The 21,542-nt window shown below is 45.5% G+C and overlaps 4 protein-coding genes across 10 annotated transcripts in view; 2 read left to right on the top strand and 2 right to left on the bottom strand.

Moving 5' to 3' along the window:
- Positions 1 to 2,798: 2,798 nt before the first annotated feature.
- On the top strand, positions 2,799 to 4,511 carry rnf224 (ring finger protein 224). Its single transcript, XM_025062006.1, has 2 exons — positions 2,799 to 3,137; positions 3,552 to 4,511. The coding sequence occupies exons 1-2, from the start codon at positions 2,895 to 2,897 to the stop codon at positions 3,876 to 3,878; spliced, it is 570 nt and encodes a 189-aa protein (XP_024917774.1). The 5' UTR covers positions 2,799 to 2,894; the 3' UTR covers positions 3,879 to 4,511.
- pisd (phosphatidylserine decarboxylase) lies at positions 4,377 to 10,596 on the bottom strand. 5 transcript variants are annotated; one of them, XM_008326180.3, is made up of 9 exons: positions 10,516 to 10,596; positions 9,931 to 9,980; positions 9,448 to 9,584; positions 6,438 to 6,572; positions 6,267 to 6,368; positions 6,056 to 6,179; positions 5,791 to 5,961; positions 5,133 to 5,293; positions 4,377 to 5,030 (listed from the first exon to the last, which is right to left on the bottom strand). In XM_008326180.3, the coding sequence occupies exons 1-9, from the start codon at positions 10,557 to 10,559 to the stop codon at positions 4,767 to 4,769; spliced, it is 1,188 nt and encodes a 395-aa protein (XP_008324402.1). In that variant the 5' UTR covers positions 10,560 to 10,596; the 3' UTR covers positions 4,377 to 4,766. The 5 variants fall into 5 exon arrangements, with proteins under 5 accessions (XP_008324402.1, XP_008324405.1, XP_008324401.1 ...); XM_008326183.3 differs by lacking the exon at positions 10,516 to 10,596 and adding an exon at positions 7,060 to 7,204; XM_008326179.3 differs by lacking the exons at positions 9,448 to 9,584; positions 9,931 to 9,980; positions 10,516 to 10,596 and adding exons at positions 7,060 to 7,204; positions 8,079 to 8,496.
- Positions 10,597 to 10,875: 279 nt separating this feature from the next.
- On the bottom strand, positions 10,876 to 16,060 carry LOC103390354 (platelet binding protein GspB). Its single transcript, XM_008326178.3, has 12 exons — positions 15,775 to 16,060; positions 14,991 to 15,083; positions 14,230 to 14,910; positions 13,785 to 14,148; positions 13,381 to 13,683; positions 13,275 to 13,298; positions 12,938 to 13,115; positions 12,739 to 12,827; positions 12,590 to 12,664; positions 11,888 to 12,018; positions 11,091 to 11,759; positions 10,876 to 11,049 (listed from the first exon to the last, which is right to left on the bottom strand). Exons 2-11 carry the CDS (start codon positions 15,073 to 15,075, stop codon positions 11,596 to 11,598), a joined length of 2,094 nt encoding a protein of 697 aa, XP_008324400.1. The 5' UTR covers positions 15,076 to 15,083; positions 15,775 to 16,060; the 3' UTR covers positions 10,876 to 11,049; positions 11,091 to 11,595.
- A 208-nt stretch (positions 16,061 to 16,268) lies between these two features.
- LOC103390352 (UDP-glucuronosyltransferase 2A1-like) overlaps positions 16,269 to 21,542 on the top strand; it is an 8,402-nt gene continuing 3,128 nt past the window's right edge. The window contains exons 1-7 of one of the 3 annotated variants that reach the window (XM_008326174.3): positions 16,269 to 16,422; positions 16,756 to 17,248; positions 17,675 to 18,164; positions 18,254 to 18,534; positions 18,761 to 18,848; positions 18,928 to 19,147; positions 19,229 to 19,622. In XM_008326174.3, the coding sequence (XP_008324396.1) occupies positions 17,012 to 17,248; positions 17,675 to 18,164; positions 18,254 to 18,534; positions 18,761 to 18,848; positions 18,928 to 19,147; positions 19,229 to 19,505 (1,593 nt within the window). In that variant the 5' untranslated portion in view covers positions 16,269 to 16,422; positions 16,756 to 17,011 and the 3' untranslated portion in view covers positions 19,506 to 19,622. Of the gene's footprint in view, positions 16,423 to 16,755; positions 17,249 to 17,674; positions 18,165 to 18,253; positions 18,535 to 18,760; positions 18,849 to 18,927; positions 19,148 to 19,228; positions 19,623 to 19,996; positions 20,265 to 20,346; positions 20,837 to 21,542 lie in introns of those variants that run through there. The other 2 variants (XM_025062001.1, XM_008326172.3) reach the window with 2 other exon arrangements.

The raw sequence follows: 21,542 nt of genomic DNA, 5'->3' as shown, positions 1-21,542 counted from the left end.
TGATATCAGAGCGACAGGATGTGATGTCACAGTGTCATTATTTATTATCTGGTGGATGATTCTGTCCTTCACCTGAGGAAACGAGGGAAGGAAGGAAGGAAGGAAGGAGGGAGGGGAAGAAAAATCAAATGCGAAGAGAATTCATGAACAGCAGGAAGTTGCTCAGAACAGTTGCCATTTTTTCCATTAAAGGTCATGAAGACTGGAGCCGAGTCCAGTCTTGGACAGCCAATCGTGGTGAAGTGACCTCTGCTGCTGCTGCTCCAACGCCTCGGCTAATTTTAAACTTTATAGTTAACGAACAATTGATTCTCTTTCAACTTTTTTAGCTTTAATGATCAATAACACAGACGCCTGCTGACCTCTGCTGGTACCACAGTGGTAGAACATTTACTTTAAGCTTTATTTCTGTGGCAGAATCTACTTGAAGTGTCCATGGGTTCATGTTCAGTAATTTGATACGACAGACGACCCTGGAACTTTAAAATTCAAGCTCGAAAATCAAATTTCAAATAATGGAAACGTGAGTTTGAAGGTTGTTAAAAAAATGTTTGTTTCTTGAACACTTTACTCCGATGTTTTAATCCCAGTGTCGGCGTCACTCCTCACTTCCTGTCTGTGTTAATCCCAGGTTACTGTGTTTATTTCACCTTTCTTTCACTGCTGTGTTAACGTGATCTAATGAAGGATGAGTTGTTTTTAGATACTGATACTGATGATGATGATGATGATGATGATGATAATGATGATCATTATCATCATCATGATGAAGCTGGTAGTGATGATGTCATTAACATTAACTTTTAACTGTTTTTTTTTAATAAATCAATATGTTTAGTGTTCTATATATTTGATATGTGTTTGTAAATATAATAAATGGTCTCATGACTTTTCTCGGTGAGATTGACTGGTGAGGTGTTGTCACTTTAGACAACATTAACAGAAAGTTTTGGTACACAAACGAGACCAAATGTTTTTCAAAATAAAAGCTCCTCTGTCTGCGCGGCCGTTCTGATGCTGGATCACATAAAGCTATTTGGAAAATATTTTTGACTACCATTCTCATTTTTTCCTTTTTTTTCCTGTTTTATAATTGTATTGAGGGCTCGTCTTAATCATAGCCCCTTCTTTTCGGCGCCCCACGTAGCAGTAGAGCTTCAGAGCAGAGATATAGGCCACGCTCCATCAAGGGTAAATGCGCGTTTGTCTCCATCTAGTGGCTTAAAATAAAATTGCAGTTTATGCAATGTAAAGAAGGAAAATGAGAAATTGATATGCCCTACCATTAGTTGGGCAACTTTGTACCAATGTCTGGTGGACCAAAATAGAATGTCCAACCAGCTGCGTCCGTCCAGCAACTGTCCAGTCAGTGAGATACAGCACCACCTGCTGGTGGGTACTTTCCCCTACAACCAGGTCGTTTTGTTCATTTTTTAATAAATGGTGTCGGTAAGTATTCATCTTCCTCCCTCCCCCCTCCCCTCCTCTCCCCTCCTCTCCCCACGTTGTCATGGTGATCCCCGTCACCCACACTCACCTGTGATCTGTAATCCGACGCCGCAGACTGCAGCTCCACTTTCTATTGGTCGATCAGGTTACGCGCCTGATTATTGATCATTTAACTTTGATACTAAGACGATGTTCAACTCCTGAAGAGAAAATCCTCCGTGTTTTCGTCTGGAGTTCTGAACAGTTTCTTTTTAAAATCTTTTTGTTACTTTTGTTGGAGTCTCGAACCTTCGTTCACGCGGTTCTGGTTCCGGTCGGACGAACAGAGCGGCTCGGTGACATTACAACCACCGGTGTCATGATAAACTGATTCAGTGAAAAGAAAGAGTGAAAGAATGTGGGGCCGGGGGGGTTGAATTATTGATGAAGAGGAGTCCGCTCTCTCTCCCTCTCTCTCTCTCTCTCTGAGACTAACGAAGGATTCTCTCTCTCTCTCTCTCAGAGACTAACGAAGGGATGACAGAAGAGAAGAGGAGGGAAAAAAACAGGAAAACAAACAAAAATACAACAACGGAAGGAAGTTACAGGTAAAAAACAAAACAAAGTCTGAGGAGGGGAGGAAACGACTGAGGAGGGGAGGACAGAGGTGGAAGGACGAGGAAATGTACAACAACAGAAGGACGAGAGAAAAGTAGAGAAGGAAAAGATGTGAAGCAAAGACAGAGAGGAGGAAATCAGGTGAGTGTACTGTGTGTACTGTGTGTACTGTGTGTACTGTGTGTACTGTGTGTACTTAGCCAATTAGGGAGTAGAGTTTGATTCGATTCATTTTATTCACACATCGATAATTTATTGAAGTGCAGTTTCTGTTGGAGGAAATACTCCCAAATACTCTCTAAATTTGATTCGATTCATTTTATTCACACATTGATAATTTATTGAAGTGCAAAAAAAGTTGTAGTTGAAAACTATTTTCTCTGTGGATTCACTGAAGTCGTTCAAATACGGATTCAGACCTTGAACCACGAAACAACAATACTCTCATATCTATTACAAACAGAATCAAACTTACCTTTTGGTGGATTAATCATGATTAATCCTGGTTAATTTAGATAAATTAACCTTCCTAAATTATTGCTGGAACAGAGAGAGAGAGAGAGAGAGAGAGAGAGAGACCTCACAGACAGACGTCAGTTCATCTGGGATCAATTCAAAAAAGGAAATATTCACATGGATGAATGTCAAGAAGAATACACACACGTTAAGTAGTACAATTAGTTATTTTTTTAGTTAACGTTAAGTAGTACAATTAGTTATTTTTCTTCTTAAAAGTTCTCAAAGAACGTTTCCAGGTGGCGTCGCACCAGGAGCAGAACGTGGTTCCAGACTCTCCGTCAGTCTGGTCTGGTGCTGACCTCAGCTCTGTCTCCAGGTCTTCAACCAACATGTCTGAGGAGAGAAAAGTGGAAGAGGAGGAAGAAGAGGAGGAACAGGAAGTGACCTGTCCTCCCATTCCTCCATCCTCTGCTCCCATGGAGCCTGGAATGTCACTCAGGAGGCGGGACCTGGTCTGCATCGTATGTTTCGGTAACTATGACCTGGCCACGCGACTGCCGCGGCGACTGCACTGTGGCCACGCCTTCTGTCAGGCGTGTCTGAAGAGGCTGGACACTGTCATCAACGAACAGGTGAGAGAGGTGTGACGTCATCACGTCTGAGGTTCAGGTCGCTGAAGAGGAAGAAGGAGAGGCCACAGACAGGGTGTTAGGTCAGAGGTCATCAAGGAAGTGAGGTCACACTCTGGATTTATAATTTGAATTGGTCTAAACTGGAAGAAGCTCCTCGGTAGGTCTGAGTTGGTTTGGTTACGTAGGTTGATTTGTGACTGATGTCAGAGGTCAAAGGTCAGTAGAGAAGGTCGCAGACTAAGAACTGGGCCTGAACCGAGTCACTGCAGTTTTCTTCTCATTAGAACATAAGACGTTCATCGTAAACATTCCAGTTGAAGTCGATCGTGTTTTATGTGTTTTAATGTGGTTTTGAGTGAAGGTTTAAGGGGTGAGGTCTGTAGACTACACCTTCAACTTCTCCACCTCCTCCAGGTGTGGATCCCATGTCCTCAGTGTCGACAGAACACTCCTCGGCCCAAGGGCGGAGCAGCAAGTCTGGACCTGGACCTGGCCTCCTTCCTGGGGGTCAAAGCCCAGCAGACCTCCTCGTCCTCCCCTTCCAGAAAAACCACCGGCAGGGAGGGGGCGCCACCTGCAGGCCCAGAGCATGACGGGAAGCTGTGGCTGCGGAAGGAGGCGACGGAAGACAGCTGGTCTCACGGCGGTCTGGCAGAGCCGCGATTCCACCGCTACGCTAACTGCTGTCCGCCGCTCTCCTACTGGCTGTGCTGCTGGTCATGCTGTCCTGGGCGGGGCTAGTTTAAAGTGGGCGTGGTTTAGACAGTTTAAATGAGGTAAAAACTTTATTAATACTGTGACCATTAATATTCCAACACAAATGCAGATGTTTACATTCAACCTCCGGGGTGGGAGGGGGGGGCAGTGGAGGGGGGGTTAAAGTTTAAAGACAGTTCAGGTTTTGTGGTGATGTCAGAGCTGACTTTGCTGAGAGCGCCCCCTGCACAGAGAACCAGACTTCGACAGAGAAACTATAAAATAAAGCTCAAGCCGTTACTGTGCAGGAATCAGTGTTTCCATACTGGTTCTGACAGCTAGAGGGTGCTGTAGGTGCAGCCTGCTAAGATCATATGCAGTAGTGTTGCTCAAAGTCCGGACCAGGGTCCACATCTGGACCCCGGGGTGAAAAGGTTTACGTAACTGACATCATGCCGTGGAGCTGGTTGATGATCAGATCTGGACCAGAGTTGGAGAAGCTCTGATGTTCTGATGTTGGACATCATCCCTCATACAACCACACTGGGAATAAAAGTGTATTTATTGAACTGGCCTTGTTACAATGATGTATTTATCACAGACAAAAATGTAAAAAACACAACATTAATAATAAAATATTGTCTTTGGAAAACAAAAAAAAACAAACCAAACTTCCACCGACAGGAGAAAAAAAGAAGGAGTTCAAAAAGCGGTTCTTCTTCGTTTGTTCTTTGATGACATCTGGCGTCTTTAATGTTCCAGTATCTGATGGTTCTCAACATAAAAGACAACAAATATTTATTGGCAACATTAAATGAAAACCCGTTCTTTTTGTGGTGTGTTTTCTTCCCATGACGAGGCAGAAGGCACTGAGAGTCAGAGTCGGTTCATTCGCTCACACAAGTTCCCAGGCTGACGATGAGGCTCAGCCAATCAGAGGCTGCCGAGCCCCTCCCCTACTCTGATTCGCTGTCCTGGAAGCAGGTTGAATTTGAAGTCTTTAGGCGCCTCGAACAACAGAACGATGGTGGAGCCCAGGTTGAACTCTCCGAGAAGCTCGCCTTTGTGTAAGGCCACGCCCTCTTTGTCCAGACAGACCACGCCCCCGTCTGGTTTTGACAAATTGATGGTCTCTGCGACGTAGCTGCGGTCGTGGAAGGAGCCTTTACTGTAGCGAGGGACGTTGGTGTGCAGCTCCTGGTGACAACAAACAAACAAACAAACAAACAAACAGCTGTGGTCGATGGCCGCGGGATAAACCAGCACTGGTACCAAACTGGACTAAATAAACCAAGTTACCTGGTCGAAGTAAACCCTGATGGAACCCACGTTTGTAGCTCCTACGGCCGTTAATGAAAAAAAGCCGTGCTGCCATTGGCCGGTGAGGACCACGCGCTCGTTAAGACAGAAGAGTTCTTTGACCCATCGAGCCACACCAGGGTTAACGGACATTAAAGAGCCTGCAGGGGGCGAACAGGAGGAAGATGTGAGGTGTAGAAGCAGTTACTGTGTGCTCCAGCAGAGGGAGCTCTTAAATACAGTGCCATGAGCTTAGACATCTTTGAGTGACTTTTAGACACAAAGTTGTGATTCAGTCTTTGGAAAAAACGGTTCCTCAGTATTAGCGCCACATACAGTATGTCGACAGAACTGTTCTGATTTAAATTCAGTTTAAACAAATATGAAAATGATTTTAGCTGACTTAAATGTTAATAGATCTGGTTATGTGTAATATAGGGCTCTCCGATATAGGCCGAGCATAAGATGAAATGCTGCCATCTAGTGACCTTTATACAGCCAAAACTATTTTTAAGTCATCATTCGGCGAAACCCAGGCATTGCCTTATCGGGTTTTCATTGTCGGAGGAAAAACTGTTAACGATTCTTACAGATACATAATATGCTAATATCGAAATCGATAATATTATATTATATTTATTTAACGGAACACACTCACCAGGGAAGTGCCGTCTAAGCGCCACCTTCCAGTCAGTGGGGGAATGGAAACAGTGATAATCACCAGGAGCCAAGTAGACCACCACATGGAACAGGTCGTTTTCAGGAGACGACAGCAGGAGGTCCTTGAACGAGGAGGAGGACGGGGAGGAGGGGGAGTAGGAGGAGGAATCTACAGACCAGGACAGAGAGGAGGAGTCAGATCAACAGGTGCGTTACCTCATCCGGTCTCCAGGTGGTGCTGAGGTGAGCGGGTGAAGCATTACCGTTGCTGAGGTGCTGCTGTGGACCCAGGAAGGTCTCCAGACTGTAGGTGATGCCCTTCACCTGCTCCACCTCCGAGTTCTTCACCTGGCCAAAATGGAGGATCCGCCCATCTGCCGGAGAAATCTGACAGAGACAAACATCTGCCAATGAGACGCCGTACACTCTAGACGTGCAGTCATGTGAGCACGACGTGACCGTGATGTCATTTACCACACAGGAAGCTGCACAGAGCGGCCGCACCGCGGGTTTAAGACGCCGTCGGAAGAATTCGCCCAGATTCCTGTAGTGATGCAGGTCCTCCACGGCTGCTTCCTATTGGACAGAAACAAATGCTTACGACAAAAGTCACATGATTGCAATCATCCAATGACAGGGCCTTACCTGCATGTTGACCCCAAACGTCCAGATGTACAGCGAGTACAGGGGCTTCCTCAGCCAGGTGGGGAGTTCCACCTCATTGATGCGACCCCAGGTCCGAGAGATGAAGCGCATGGGGAAGGAGCGATACAGCGCCACCTATATGGAAAAAAAGGCAAACTGATAGGTTATACACATTTGATAATAATCTTATTTTATACCATCAATAGGAAAGGAAAAACAGAAAAGGCTGAGAGAGAGAGAGAGAGAGACGCTGGGGGCGGAGCTATTTTACCTGTTGTTATGACAACAAAAAAATAATGAACTTTGAATTGAATGTTTCTGGGTTTTAAAGCAGACCTCTTTCATCTGACGTCAGCATCACAGTCACACTTTCAGTCTCATAATACTGGCACCTGTTAGCGTTATGCTAAGTCTGTAGCGTCAGTCTTGTAAATACATAACAAACCAATGCAATGCAAATGATGAACCAGTAGGGTCCTCACCAGAGAAAACTACACTGACAGCAAAAGGAAACAGGTGACAGGAAGTAGAGGAAATCAGACAGAAGGAAGACGGGATCTGACACAATGACATCATTTCCTTTCTCCAGGTTAACTTCACGTCCAATCAGAGCTGCTCTTACCCGGTTGGCTAAAGGCCGCAGCGCACTGACTGAGAGGACATAGCAGAGGAAGGCAATAGGGCGATGGCGCCACGGGGCTGGGCGACACACGCCGCCTCTGAGCGCAGTCAGGCGATGGCGAAGGTCCAAACGTGGCACCTGGAGCCTGATTATTCCAACAAAAGTTCAAAATCACTTCGACACAGTTCACCAAGTATTAAAAGGTAGAAGTCAAAGAAAGTTTTCAAAGATATACAGTATATTGCTTGATTCTCTCCAAGGGAACAAAAAAAACGGTCTCTTCCTCCAAAACATTTAAACACATACACGCTCACATACACAAGGCAAATGTACAAGTATTATTGTTTAAGGGTTTCTTCACGTGCGCTTCCCTTGTGTTGCTCTAGTGCCCCCCAGTGGATGAACTCCGCCCCCACAAAAAACGCAACAAAAAACTCCACGTCTAACGGACATCGTTAAGTATTATTGGAAGTGTTTCCATACGAGTAATAAACTGTCAACTGTGTTTCCATACGAGTAATAAACTGTCACTGAAAATGTGACACTTTGTTAATTAATGTTGTTAAGTTATCCTATACACGACAACTTTTCCAAATCATAGAGGATTAATATAAGTCCGAATAGCAATAAATATAAAACACAAGTAAGAAAAGCGCGGGGCTGGTTCAGGACGAGGAGGAGGAGAAGGAGAACGAGGAGGAGGAGGCGGCGGCGGCAAAAATAGACAGGGGGAGTAAACACACAGCTAAGCTACATGACTTTAGCCAAAATACCCACAAGGATGATGGGTAATTTGGCTCACATACGGGGTGGCTGTGAGCTTGCAATAACTGGGGTGTTAGCACAGCAGCTAACTGGGTAAGCAGGTTAGCAGAGGATCAATGGGAAGCAGGTTAAGCTGGGCTAAAGCTTAAAAAAGTGCACAGGTACGTGCACGTAAACACATCTTCTCTGTTATTCCTAAATATTCTTTTTTTTTTTTTCCTGGACAACCTGCCTTCCTGCGCCTCCATTCCCACCTGAATCGTGCGGATGCTCTCATCCTCACCCCCCTCACTCCTTTTCTTCCTCTCCCTGCTTCTCTCTCTCGCTCTCCATCATCCGTGTTTCGCTTCAGCCGCTTCACCTGCCGCAGCAGGTCACGCCGCGGCTGCTGCGGTTGCTGCTGCCTGTTGCTGCCGCCAGGGCGGCGAGAAAAAGAGCTCACCATGAGCGAGTGTTGGCTGACAGAGGTGAAGGATAACACATCCTGGGAGAGCAGCAGCAGGGGTGGTGAGCAGACAACCACGACCCTCCGACGGCTAGGATCCGCGAGAGACACAGACAGTGTAAAGACAGGGGAGACTGGAGCGACGACTGACGGGTGAGGTGACAAGTTTGCTCTCACCAAGCAGATTATTGTTCCAGGTCGTTAGAGAAAAAGAGCTCAGGAATAAATACCCAGGAAACTCCTCCCCCTTCCTCCCCCTTGTCCCCTTCTTCTTTGATATCATCATCATCATCACTGCTTATTTCTCTAAATGTTTTTTTAACAAAATAATTGATTTATTGTATTTATAAATTGTATTTATTTAAGTATTTGTGATGTTTTTATTTTTTATTATATATGAAGTTTGACTTAATTTTAAACATTCATTTAGTTTCACGTTTAATCACATTTAGTCATATAGATATATGTATTTACAGTATTATAACTATTTCTATTATTATTTATTGTAATTCATTAAATGAACGCAGGGCTGTTGGTTATTAAAACACGTATAATTACAACACAGAAAACTTAAGAAAAAGTCAATCCGGAAACTATTTAAATGAATGTTTATAAGTGGACTTTCTCCATTTAACAAAGTCTGCCCAGCCCGCCCTTTTCCCCCGGTGACAAATGAACCAATCAGATCATTCACTGTATACTCTCAGTGAACACACCACCGTGAGGAGGGGCGGGTGCTGGGGGCGGGGGTCGGGGTGGTGATGTGTCAGTGAAGAGTCACCGGTCAATGTGACAAAAATCACATTGACAACGTTCTCAACTTTGACACAGAGAGCCAATCAGAGAGCGCCATCTTCAACTTCACACATAAATAAATAAATATGATGAAAGTACAAACAGCATGTTTGCGTTTTACAAACACAAGCGCTTTTATTGACTCTGTCAATCACGTAACTTTTGGCACCGTTACTGTCTGTGCTGTGTGGTTGTTACGTCATCAGGTGGTGCAACCTTTAAGCTTTATATAAGATTGCGTGTGATTTTACTTCCTGGTTTATTAGGAAAGAATAGAAAAAAAAACCTTTATTGTCATTTCAAAAATGGCTCCGCCCCCCGGGTTTGAGTACGAAAGTATGAAAAGGAAGTGAGAGCAGCGAAGAGAATTAAACTTCCTGTACCTGTGTCGGTGAGGCCGGACTGGGCGGTGCTCCATCTTCCTGCAGACCCTTCTTTCTGTAGTGCTGGTAACCAAGGTAACCGCCGCCTGTCACCAACAGGAGAGGGAGGGGGCGGGGACGAGGCAGCAGACTTCTGCCTGAATACATTTAAATATATATATTAGTGAACGAAAATGATGTTTTTCAACTGATATTTTTTAATTACTTAGCGATGTGAGTCCATCCATGTTATTTTTAGACGCTTGTTATAAATGTTGCTAAGAACAAATCAAAAATCCCCGAGACCTTACTCGACAAACACATTTTGATTAAATTTGTTGAACAAAACAAAAAACAATCGACTGATTTCTTGTAATTAACAAAACAAAAAACAATCGACTGATTTTTTTAAAAATTATTATTTTTGGACAAAAATGTGTCCGTTTGAATTCCACAAACATCATTATGACCAAAATCACAAATACGATAAAAGGATAAACTCACCGGTGCTGAGGTTAAGTTGCTGTTGTCTTCTACAGCTTAAACCAGAAACTCTGAGAAATCAATGTGAAACAAAATACATGTGATGGTGAGTCACAAAACCATCACTATGACGTCACTTCCCTGAAATATTAGCATCTGTTTCCCGTTAATAATAGTATTAGAACAGCGAATATCTTTGTTCACAACGCATTCAACAACACACGTGACCAGTAGACGCAGCCAGCCACTTCCTTACTCAGAGGGCGCTTGCTCTTTATGAAATCGAACATTTAGATATAAATCTAAAACAAATAGTTAATTCTCGGGTTATTTCAACCAAGCCGAACTGTCCGTCTTCCGCATCCATACGTCACGTCTTTATGCTTTATGTATCAACTTCATAGATCAGCCTTACAAATGTATTCAATACTATTTTAACACTAACTCTGAATTAGGTCTGGTGCATAGAAATCCTTGATAGTCTTTTTCAACAATGGCAACGCTACACGCACGTAACTCTTAAGGCCACACGTCAGTTACGCATGACAATATGTTCACTGTAATGTTTTATAAATATTTAAAAAAAAAAAAAACACATGTACGAACCGGGAAAAGAGTACGCAGCGAACTGTCCATAAGGGGGCGGCCATGATGTGGTTTGTGAAGTGACGTCAAAACGTCTTCTTCTTAGGATTAAAAGCCACCTTGGAACCACGGAGTATCGCGACTGACACCTTCTGGTGTTAATGAACTCCAACACGATAAAACTTGTGCTTTCTGTCACTGGTATATGACGTTTGCGGGTACTTTTTGTAACTTTTTTACACAAGGACATTTGGGTCTGGTTGTTTTTATATCAAAATGACGTATAATGACAAGCAATAAAGTATTTGTTTTAACGAGGACTAAATGCCATCGTGTTTCCAAATACATGTTAAGACAAAAATAAAGTGAAGGAAATGTAACCACAATATATACCTTTATTATCAATGTTGATAAAAATAACCAGCTGAGAAAAAATGACCAGGAATACGAGAATTCCCTGGATCTGTGGGTCAAATACTCAGAGCTGATTTTAATCAATATCCAGTGATAATACAATCAATAACTCAGCACAGTTCCACAGGTTGGTATACAAACCTTTTCAAGGATTAAAACCTCTTATCACTTGGTATACAAACCTTTTCAAGGATTAAATACCCACACGGTATCCCTCACTAGAGGGCAGTGTCACCAGAAGATGCATAATGAAAAAGAATGTGAAATCATATGAGCAGGTTTGAAGTAAAATAGGTTAAAATTTAAGTCAAAGTCATACACAAAAAAATTAGGTTTCAAAGTTTTAAAGAGTTCTCTGTTATATACGACAACAGCAGTGGAAACAAATAGATTTTATTTGTTCCAAAAATATATACATTTGTGCACAAAAATAAATTACAGTGTAAAAATATCGACCAGAGAATCTATCACAGCAGGGGGCATCATTCACACTATCGCTAATGCTTAAATATTTACTAAACTGTTAAAAAAAAATTGATGAAACGTCAAGTACACAGTAAAAAGTGAAGTCTGCTAATGACACTGCCCATGCCAACGGTGTTAGCATGACAGCGCAGCAGTTAGCAGTTGTGCTAGCAGCTTGTTCATTTGGCCTTTGTGGCAGGCAACATGACGTGCTGTTCCTCCTCACTCATCCAGGCCCTGCTGTATCAAGTAGTGTTCCAGTGCGCTCAGTCGTTCCACCAGCATCACGTCCAGGTCAGGGTCGTCCTCTGTGGAGCTGCCGCCGTGGCAGTGTCGACGGGCGGCGACACGTTTTCTGGGCGCCATAGCGACAGGAAGCCCTGCCCCTAAAATTAATTTTTTTTTTTTAAAAAACAATATTTTACAAAACCCATTTTTTTTTTTAAAAAACAATATTTTATAAAACAATATTTTACAAAACCTAATCCTCACAGCATCAGATTTTAAAACATACCTTGCATTCTTTTTCTCTTCCTGGGCTGAGTGAAGTCAGGGAAGAGGAGGACCCTGCGTCTCCTCTGCTGGCCAATCAGAAGCAGAGCCCCATTCTTCTCACGTGGCTCCTCAAAAATGGTCTCCAGGCTCCTGCAGGACAACAGCAGTAACGTTAGCTACTGGTTTTGGCTACATTTGTTGAACTCTCTGGGCTTTGGTTTGGACGTTTGAGTCTAGTTTTTATATGTTTTACTGAACAGGCAAATATTGTTTGACATTAGTGGTCATCATGAGAAGACCTTTAAGGAAGACCTTTAGCTGTCATTGTCGATATCCAATATGCTGATATTGTCCGAACACCTAATTTCCGATTCCAATTCCAATACCAATCGATACCGACACAGGCCTGGTGATATGGATTTATTTATCTGTAAAAACCACTGTATGAGTTCTGCATACAATCCTCTGATTATTGAAATAGATTAATAAAATGAGCACCAATGCTGCCACCTAGTGGCTTTAACTTTAATATACAACCGTTTATCCCAAAAATATTTTTCCAGCACACATCATTAGGTGAAACGCAGGCATTGTGTTATCGGGTTTTCATTATCGGAAAAAAAAAACTATTCTTACAGGTGTTACATAATTATACTGCTATCGACACCCGTAATCTGGTCTACTTCTTGGCTAAGCTGCCAGTAACCGTGTTGTAGTTTACCTGTTAGTGTTCGGGTGGTCATTAAAGTTCTTGTTTGTGTAAATCTCCTCCAGACTGAACTCCTTCTTTTTTAACCTTAAAAACAAACAAACATTAAATGTATTTATTTACATAGTTGTTTGAACTTTCACCACTTCTACTCTTCATACCGTTTGACTTTTGGCAGTCCCATCGGTGTAAGCAGAGTTTCCTTTGGAGACGTGCGGCGGATCCTGATCTGGGAAACGCGCTTGGCACGCTGTAAAAAAAAAAACAGATCAATAATCCAAAAATATAAACCTGTGCAGTACGACATGAGCAGGAAATCTAAAAAATATCCAGCGTGGGAAAAAAAAAAGAAAACTTCACCTCTCCATTTTTGCTGAGGAACTCGGAGCCGGCTGCCGATTGGCCGGCAGGAATTTGAGTCAGCAGCCCATTGGTTGAACACGGAGGAAGGGGCAGAGGTTGATGTCGAGGTGGGGCTGACTCTCCCATGCTGCCATTGGTCCGCTGCTTCTTTGGTCGCCGCGGGGAATCGGTTGTGCTACAGTGAGAGGATCAACGACACGGATCAGTCCACGTCAGAATCAGAACCGACCCAAGAGACTAAGGTGCAGGTCAGAACTGACGATTCAACGCTAATAAAGTCAGAATTATGAATATATTCAACAATAATCTTAAATAGTGACGTGAAGTGAATCACCTTGTTGTTAGTGTTCGTACGTAACTGGAAAAAAAAAGAGATCAGGATAAATGATTGGTTCGGATTTTAACTCATCACAATAACGTTACAGTAAACCTGAACCAACCAGTGATCTCGGCCAAGGCTGGGCGGGGCTGTACAGTCCTTCAGTGGCCAATGAGGACTTGCAGAACGCTCCCCCCGAAACAAGTCTGTCAGTTTCGTCACAGAGGCTGTTGACGGCCGAAACATGGAGGCGGGGCTAAAGGAAGAAGATGAAGCTGAAGAAGAGCGCAGCCACAGGAAGAAAGCAGCGGGGCTGAAGGAGACGGAAGGGGCGGGGCCAGAGAGTCGCCACTGGTCCAATGAGAAACTAATCCTTTCTGATTGGCTCTCGACAGGAGGGAGAAGATGGAAGCTGGCGGCAGAGCTAAGAGATAAAAAAAGAAAAGATTTTAACAACAAAACTGTAGTCACATCCCCGCCCTCCCCCTTCATACAGCAGGGGGAGTGTCTCTCGCCCTCTCTCACCTGTGCAGCAGCAGCGACGCTCTGTAACTGTTTTTCTGGCCGATGACACAAACAGCCTGTTCTGATTCGCTCTTTTGCACCTCCTCTTCTTGTGTAGCGTCCATGTCATTTTGCCGGAGCTGCACCTGCTTCTCTTCAACTCCTTCCAGCTTCTCGGCACCTCCTCTGCTGCAGAAAACAACTCCTGCAGGATCCTCTCCTCCGTCCTCCTCCGTTGGCTCTCTCCTCCTCTTCACAGTATTCTCTCTTCCTCGCTGTGATTGGTTCACACAGGAAAGAAGGGCGGGTGTCAGCGAGTCCTTCATGTCTACGGTTGGAGAGAGGATACCAGAGAGGGTGGAGGCGCGGCCGCAGGAGGCAGAACCTGCAGGAACATTGGTTCAGATGCAAGAACCTCAACCTCCACAGATTTACAGACAACAATGAAAGAAGAAAAAATATTCACCAGGAGCAGAAGTTGCTCCTCTTCCACCTCCACCTCTTCTCTTTCTCCCGTTCCTCCTGGTGTTCCTCTCCAGAACATCCAGTCGTCGGCCAAGAGAAGCCATAGCTCCTCGAAGGAGGCGTCGCATCTCTGAGCGGTGAGCTGAGAGGAGGCGAGGTAACATGGAGGAGCAGGAACAAGGTGGAGGAGCTACAGGAGGAGGGCAGGAAGAGAGATCTGAACAAACAGCAAGAGGAACAGAGAGAGCAGAGGGAGGTGGTGGGGAAGGAGAACAGGGGGAAAGTGGAGAAACAGGGGAGTAGGATGAATGGGTAGAAGTAAGAAGGGGTGGTGAAGAAGAAGGAGAAGAAGAAGGAGAAGAAGGAGGAGGAGGAGAAGGAGGAGGAGGAGAAGGGGGAGGACCTGATGGAGGAGTAGTTGAGCTGTGACTCACAGAAAGAAGAGAGAGAGAAGGGACAGTTTGAGGAAAAGACGGGGGAGAACGTGAGGACCATAAAGAAGCAGCCGCTGTGGGAGAACGGGACGATGACGATGAACGAAGGGAGTGAGGGGAGAGAGACAGGGCAGAGAAAGAGGAGGGCGAGTGGAGAGGAGGTGATAAAGATGAAGATGACACAGCGGGTGAGGAAGAAGATGGGAGAGGGGATGAAGAGGAGTTCCAATTCGAAGGAGCGAAAACTCCTGCAGAGAAGAAAAAAAAAACAGACGTCAACACCAGCTCTGGGACTGAGGATGAAGGATCAGGTTCAAATCTCTGTTACCGGGTTGGTCATCTAAGGAGAGGACAGGTGCCCGGCCCCGCCCACCGCTGGCCCTCTCACTGGGCGCAGGAAGTCGAGAGAGCATGGTGGACTCTGAGCAGGAGAGAAAGAACGAGGTTATTGTTTTCTTTTTAAATGCTCCTAATGGAAAAGAGAGAGAGAAGGAGGGAGGAGTCGGGGGCGCAGTGAGTGTGTGGCAAAATATGGCATTAAGTGCCATAGTCAGGTTTAGACTGTGCTGTATTCTCCATGTGGACTCTGTGAACACTGCACTTATATCACAAGCTATCTGTATATTTTACCTTTCATTAATTTTAATCATTATTTATTACAGTATTTGCAAATGGTCTAAAAACCCAACCTCAGTTAACAGTGACGTCACAACAGACAGAACCTTCGGTCATAAACTGGTAAGAAACACGGGGCAGATGAGGCGATGCTGTCGGTGAAGCTGCCTCGTTTTATTTATCTAGTCTCGCGTCTTCTCGCGTCACTTCCCTCCTCCAGATTAAGAAAAAAGCAAATCAGAACAGTAGTTGAGGTGTTCGCTAATTCGCCTATTCTGAAACTCAGTGACGTGACAGACACTTGACGTCACCATTCGGTTAATTTTTTTTACAGAAAAATTATGGGGAAAACTGGAATATGACGGGTAAAATATGGGGATTCAGAGGAAACAGCACAAACTCTGTGAGCTAGCTGTGGCTAACAGCCCTTAGCACGTACTGCTGCTCATTGTGACTTCAACTTCACACCGGGAGATTTTTCAACATTTTTCTTTTACCTGTTCTAAGACAGCGGCTCCTTTAGGCTTCGATCATCCGGTTAGCGCTCATGTTTGACCAAAGTTTCCAAAGCGGTCGCTGCTCATTCCAGCATCAGACCAGCGACAAGCTTCTGAAAGTCGCAGTGACGTCACTTCCGCCACCCTCCTCTGTCATGCATGCTAAACGATATATTCTTTTCCGTATTAAAAACAAACAAAATGCTGTGAATGAAGAGGGCTCAGTGATCAAAAGACAGAGAAACAGAGGGTAATATTATTATTAAAAGAAAGTTTTGTCTCTATTTGTCCTGAAATTGTTGTACTGGTTGAAATTGTCGTTTCACTGGTTGAAATTGTCGTCTTCACCCGATAATGATGTGTCTTTGGTCTGACAACATTCATTTAATTTGTTACGCGAGTGCGTATTTGCTCTGTTTCATAATATATTAATGTTTGTCTTGGAATTTAATAAAAGCAAACATTCAATGAATTTGTTTAGTTTTAGAGGTTTTTTTTGTCTCCCTCTAGTGTCGTGAGTTTTTGCCCAATGTTTTTACGGAGTTAAGTAACGACGTTGTTTTTGTTCCGTGCTCTATGGCACGTACTGCATTTTCAACGGCAGCTGCTCTGACGGAATTTTCGAGAACTTTGTTCAGAGACTCTACGGTGGGTATGAAGAGAAATCTGTGATCCGTCAGCTGATGTATAATACAGTGAGTGGCAGTGGGAGTAAGGTTGTTATTTTTAAACGGGATCAGCGGGTGTTCTGAAGTTTAGTCCGATGTTTAACTTCACTAACTTTATTTCGCGTCCTTTCCTGTATGTTGCAATCTTGAAACATGAAGAAGTTTCATTTAAATCCCTGGTTTCTGTGTTAGAGAACCAGTGACTGTTGAGACTGAGCTTCTCCATCATGTTGGAGCGTCTGCTGGTGCAGCCTTGTCAGGACCCTAACCTGATCTTTCTACTCTTTTTCTCACCCTCCTGCCACGACCACAGGGGGGTGCAGTAGGTGAAGAACCTGGTATAGACTGGACGATCCACGACCACGTCTTTGGCACCAGTCTCCCCGCTGCTGCAGCTCCTCCCTCTTTTTGGCGATGTTGCCAAAGTAAAAGGATAAACTTTTAGTTTTTCACCTACTTTTTATCAGCAGTGCGGAATTTGCACCCAATCACAGTCCAGCTCTAGGTTTGACCTGCTTTGACCAGTTACAGTGAAAACTAGGCCAAACGGTGGTGTTGTTGGTCCGACCATGAAACAGTTCCTCCTCCCCTCCGTCCTGATCGTCCTCCTCGGCGTCGGTGTTGCCAGCGGCGGCCATGTCCTGGTGTTCCCAGGTGAGTACAGTCATTGGCTCAACATGCGGAGCATCATGGACGAGCTGGTGCGGCGGAACCACTCGGTTACTGTTCTAGTTTCCGACGCGTCGCCGTCCATCAACTACAACGACACCCGTGACGCGGCCAAGTTCAACTTCATCGTCTTTAGGGTAACACTTTAGGTTTATTAAAGGGATGTCTGATGTATTCTGCATACAATCCCCATATTGTAGCGGTTAGCACGCCTGGCATGTCTTGGGTTCGATTCCCTGAGGAGCCACATGTTTAATTGTTCATCAGTCACTTTGGATAAAAGCGTCTGCTAAATGCATAAAAGTAAATGTAAATAATTATTAAAATAGATTCATTAAATGAGTTGCAATGCTGCCACCTAGTGGCTTTTATATGCAGCGTTTTTTCCCGAAAACTATTTTTAGGTCACATCATCATCATTTAACAAATCCCAGGCACTCGGGTTTTCATTATCGGAGGAAAAACGATAACGATCCTTACAGATATCGTCAGACATCCTCAGTTTTTTATTGTCTCCAAACCTGTCCTGGTGGTGAACGGAGACTTTACCGTCTCTTCTCTAGGTCCCGTTCAGCAGAGCGGAGATCCACGGCGTGACCGAAGACTTCGTCTATTTCTCTACCTACAAATCACAGCAGGCGTCTGTGCTGCAGAAGATGATGATGATGCAGAACTGGCTTCGCCAAGCAGTTCACTTCGGGCTCCTCCAGTGCGACGCCATGTTGAAGAACCAGGAGTTGATGGCAACCCTGAGGGATGCCAGGTTTGATGCCGTCCTGCTGGACCCCATGATAATGTGCGGCGACCTGGTGGCCGACGTGCTCGACCTGCCGCTCATCGTCTCTCTACGCTTCTCGTTCGGTAACGCCATCGAGCGTCTCTGTGGCCACGCGATGGCGCCGCCGTCGTACGTCCCGGCTGCACCGCTGCCTTACAGAGACAACATGACGTTCAGTGAACGGCTGGTGAACGTGGGGTTGTATGTGTTCACGTCTGCCATGTCTCAGTGGTTCTGGAGGACAAACATAGATCATTACTACAGCGAGATTAAAGGTCTGTGATGTCACTGGGGTCGTGACCTTTGACCAAGGCAGAGGTCAGTGACCCCACATCAATGACGATAACATTTACTGTCCATACAGGGAGACCCAGCAGTGTGTGTGAGAGCCTGGGCCGGGCGGACATCTGGCTCATCAGAACCTTCTGGGACATCACCCCCCCTCGACCCGCCCCCCCAAACTTCAAATACGTGGGTGGTCTTCACTGCAAACCAGGCAAACCGCTGCCCGACGACCTGGAGGCCTTCTACGAGAGTTCAGGTGACGCCGGCGTGGTGGTCGTCTCCTTCGGCTCCATCGTTGCCAATGTCACCACGGGACTGAGTGATGTCATCGCCACCGCTCTCGGACGAATCCCACAAAAGGTCAGAAGGTCATCCACTTATACGTATCGAATTATATGTATGTGAATTCCTTAAATTTCAACTGCAGAATTTTTGCATAGCTTCGCGGTTAGCACACCTGCCTGACTTACTTGCTGCCTCCAGGGGGCAGCGTGTTGTAGATCTGCTGTCAACACACTAATTTCCCCAGAGTTGGATCGATGGTCACATGGTAACAACATGTTTATTAACGCGTGGTTCCCATCAGGTCATTTGGCGTTATAAAGGAACCAAACCCAAATCCTTGGCATCAAACACGAAGATCTGTGATTGGATCCCTCAGAACGACCTGTTGGGTAAAAACCACTCTGACGGTTCTGTGGTACGTAACGCAGCCCTTTCGTGTTCAAAGCTGGGTTTTCTACTTCCTGTCAGCTGACCCTCGGACCAGAGCATTTCTGACTCACGGGGGCACTAACGGGCTGTACGAAGCCGTGTACCACGCCGTGCCGCTGGTTGGAGTCCCACTGTTTGCAGATCAGCCTGAAAACCTTGCACGCCTTCAGTACCGTGGCGCCGCCATCGTCCTGGACATCCACAGCATGACGTCAGACGAGTTGACAGACGCACTTAACGCTGTTGTTAACGAGCCCAGGTAAGAGAGCAACGCCGCCTGATGTAACGACAGCAACGAGACATTCCCCGACCCCAAGGTAACGTTTCCGATGATGCGCAGGTACAAGAACAACATGCAGCGTCTGTCTGAGCTTCACCGCGACCGCCCGCTGTCGGCGCTGGACACGGCCGTCTTCTGGGTGGAGTTCGTGATGAAACACGGGGGTGCGCGCCACCTTCGGCTGGCGTCACGTGACCTGAACTGGGTCCAGTATCACAGCTTAGACGTGGCAGCTGCTCTGCTGGCTGTAATAATGAGCAGCTGCGCCCTCTGCTGGGCAGTCACGTGTTGTCTCCTGAGAAGATGCAGACGAAGGAAGTGGGAGAAGCAGGACTGATGAGAAGGTGGACGGCTGCAGGAATATCCACTACATTTTCATAATCAATCATTTTTCTGCTAAAACTGGACTTTGTTTTTGATAGAAAATAAAAAATAAAAGTTTTATTTGTACGAGTATTTGTATTTTAAAGTTTTGACATGGATAGAGAAATTAGAGCAGGACAACTACGGTCAGAAATACTGAGAGGGAAAAATAAAAAGGAGAAAAAGCAAGAGTGGATAAAACTGACCGGCCGGTGTTGGTTAATATCAAAATAATAATTAATTTTTTTAGTGTGTTTAGTATTCCTTCCTGAACCTTTTTCTTTCACTCACCTGTCCTCACCCTTGACACACTCACTTCCTGACAAAGTTCAACTTCCTGACATCTGTTCTACTGTTCCTTATCACGCTGCTTTCTCTGATGACCTTTGAACAGCTCTGCAGTGTTTTTATCCAATCACAGCACAGCTCTCATTCAGCGTTCCATAGACTTTAAAGTTCTGACCAAACCCCAGACATTCGCGTGTTTGGTCCAACCATGAAACAGTTCCTCCTCCCCTCCGTCCTGATCGTCCTCCTCGGCGTCGGTGTTGCCAGCGGCGGCCATGTCCTGGTGTTCCCAGGTGAGTACAGTCATTGGCTCAACATGCGGAGCATCATGGACGAGCTGGTGCGGCGGAACCACTCGGTTACTGTTCTAGTTTCCGACGCGTCGCCGTCCATCAACTACAACGACACCCGTGACGCGGCCAAGTTCAACTTCATCGTCTTTAAGGTAACGATCGCCGAGTGTTTGTCTACGTCCTCGTCTGCTTTGACTTTTCAAGGCCTTGTAAGGACTTCTCTCTCTCCTCCAGGTCCCGTTCAGCCGGGCAGAATATCACGCCATCACTGAAGACTTCATCCACTTCTCTCTCTATGAATCGGCGCACGCGTCCATATTTACAAAACTCAACGTGATCCGTTACTGGTTTCAGCGCTCGTCCAAGTTAGGGATGCTCCAGTGCGACGCCATGTTGAAGAACCAGGAGTTGATGGCAACCCTGAGGGATGCCAGGTTTGATGTCGTCCTGCTGGACCCCATGATAATGTGCGGCGACCTGGTGGCCGACGTGCTCGACCTGCCGCTCATCATCTCTCTACGCTTCTCGTTCGGTAACGTCATCGAGCGTCACTGCGGCCACGCGATAGCGCCGCCGTCGTACGTCCCGTCTGCACCGCTGCCTTACAGCGACAACATGACGTTCATGGAGAGAGTGGTCAACGTGGTAACTTACATGTTGACGTCTGCAATGACTGAGTGGTTCTGGAGCACAACGCTGGACAAACACTACAGCGAGATTAAAGGTCAGAGGTCAATGTCAGGAAATATAGTTTTTAATCCTGTTTCAAACATTTTTATTTCAGCAGTCATGGTCACAGTTTGATTCCCAGTTGAGAGCAGCAGCTCACACAGACTCCACTGTGCTGTGGAGCTGTACACCTCCAGCTCATTGAACCCTCCGTTCAAGCCTCTGATGATTCTATATTATTATTACCTTTATTTTGAAATACGATTAAATATTAATCCGGCGACTCCCACACCAGTCTAACCAAGCCCCGCCCTCTCTGGGTTAGAGGGCAGATTCATATCCTTTAAGTGTGACTCAGTCTAGACCAGTGGTTCCCAATGTGGGGGGCAGCCCCCCCCCAAGAGGACACAGAGCTCTCTCTGGGGAGGACTGAAGGGGGCAGCAAGCTCGGTAAATCTTAACATCAGTGGGGTAAAGAAAAGTCGACCGATCTACTGAAGGATGCTTTTGCGATCCTTGACAAAGGCTAGCCTCTCAGGACCACGTGTTTCTATGCTTTATTAAAATAAATCATAACGCAGTTCTTTATTCGTCCCACAATGAGGGAAATTTAAAGAGTGAGTCTTTGCAAGTGACACAGGCTGCCACAGGAGGCGCCATTTAGTACGCAGTTGCTCACTCACAGGCTGCCGCACAATGGAACCGGTATTAATAAGAATACTGCCTACAGTCCAGTCCAGTACAGTACAGTCCAGTCCAGT

This window comes from Cynoglossus semilaevis, chromosome 14 (assembly GCF_000523025.1).
Source record: "Cynoglossus semilaevis isolate Cse_v1.0 chromosome 14, Cse_v1.0, whole genome shotgun sequence".
Classification (NCBI taxonomy): domain Eukaryota; kingdom Metazoa; phylum Chordata; class Actinopteri; order Pleuronectiformes; family Cynoglossidae; genus Cynoglossus; species Cynoglossus semilaevis.
This window is presented reverse-complemented; position numbering and strand designations above follow the sequence as displayed.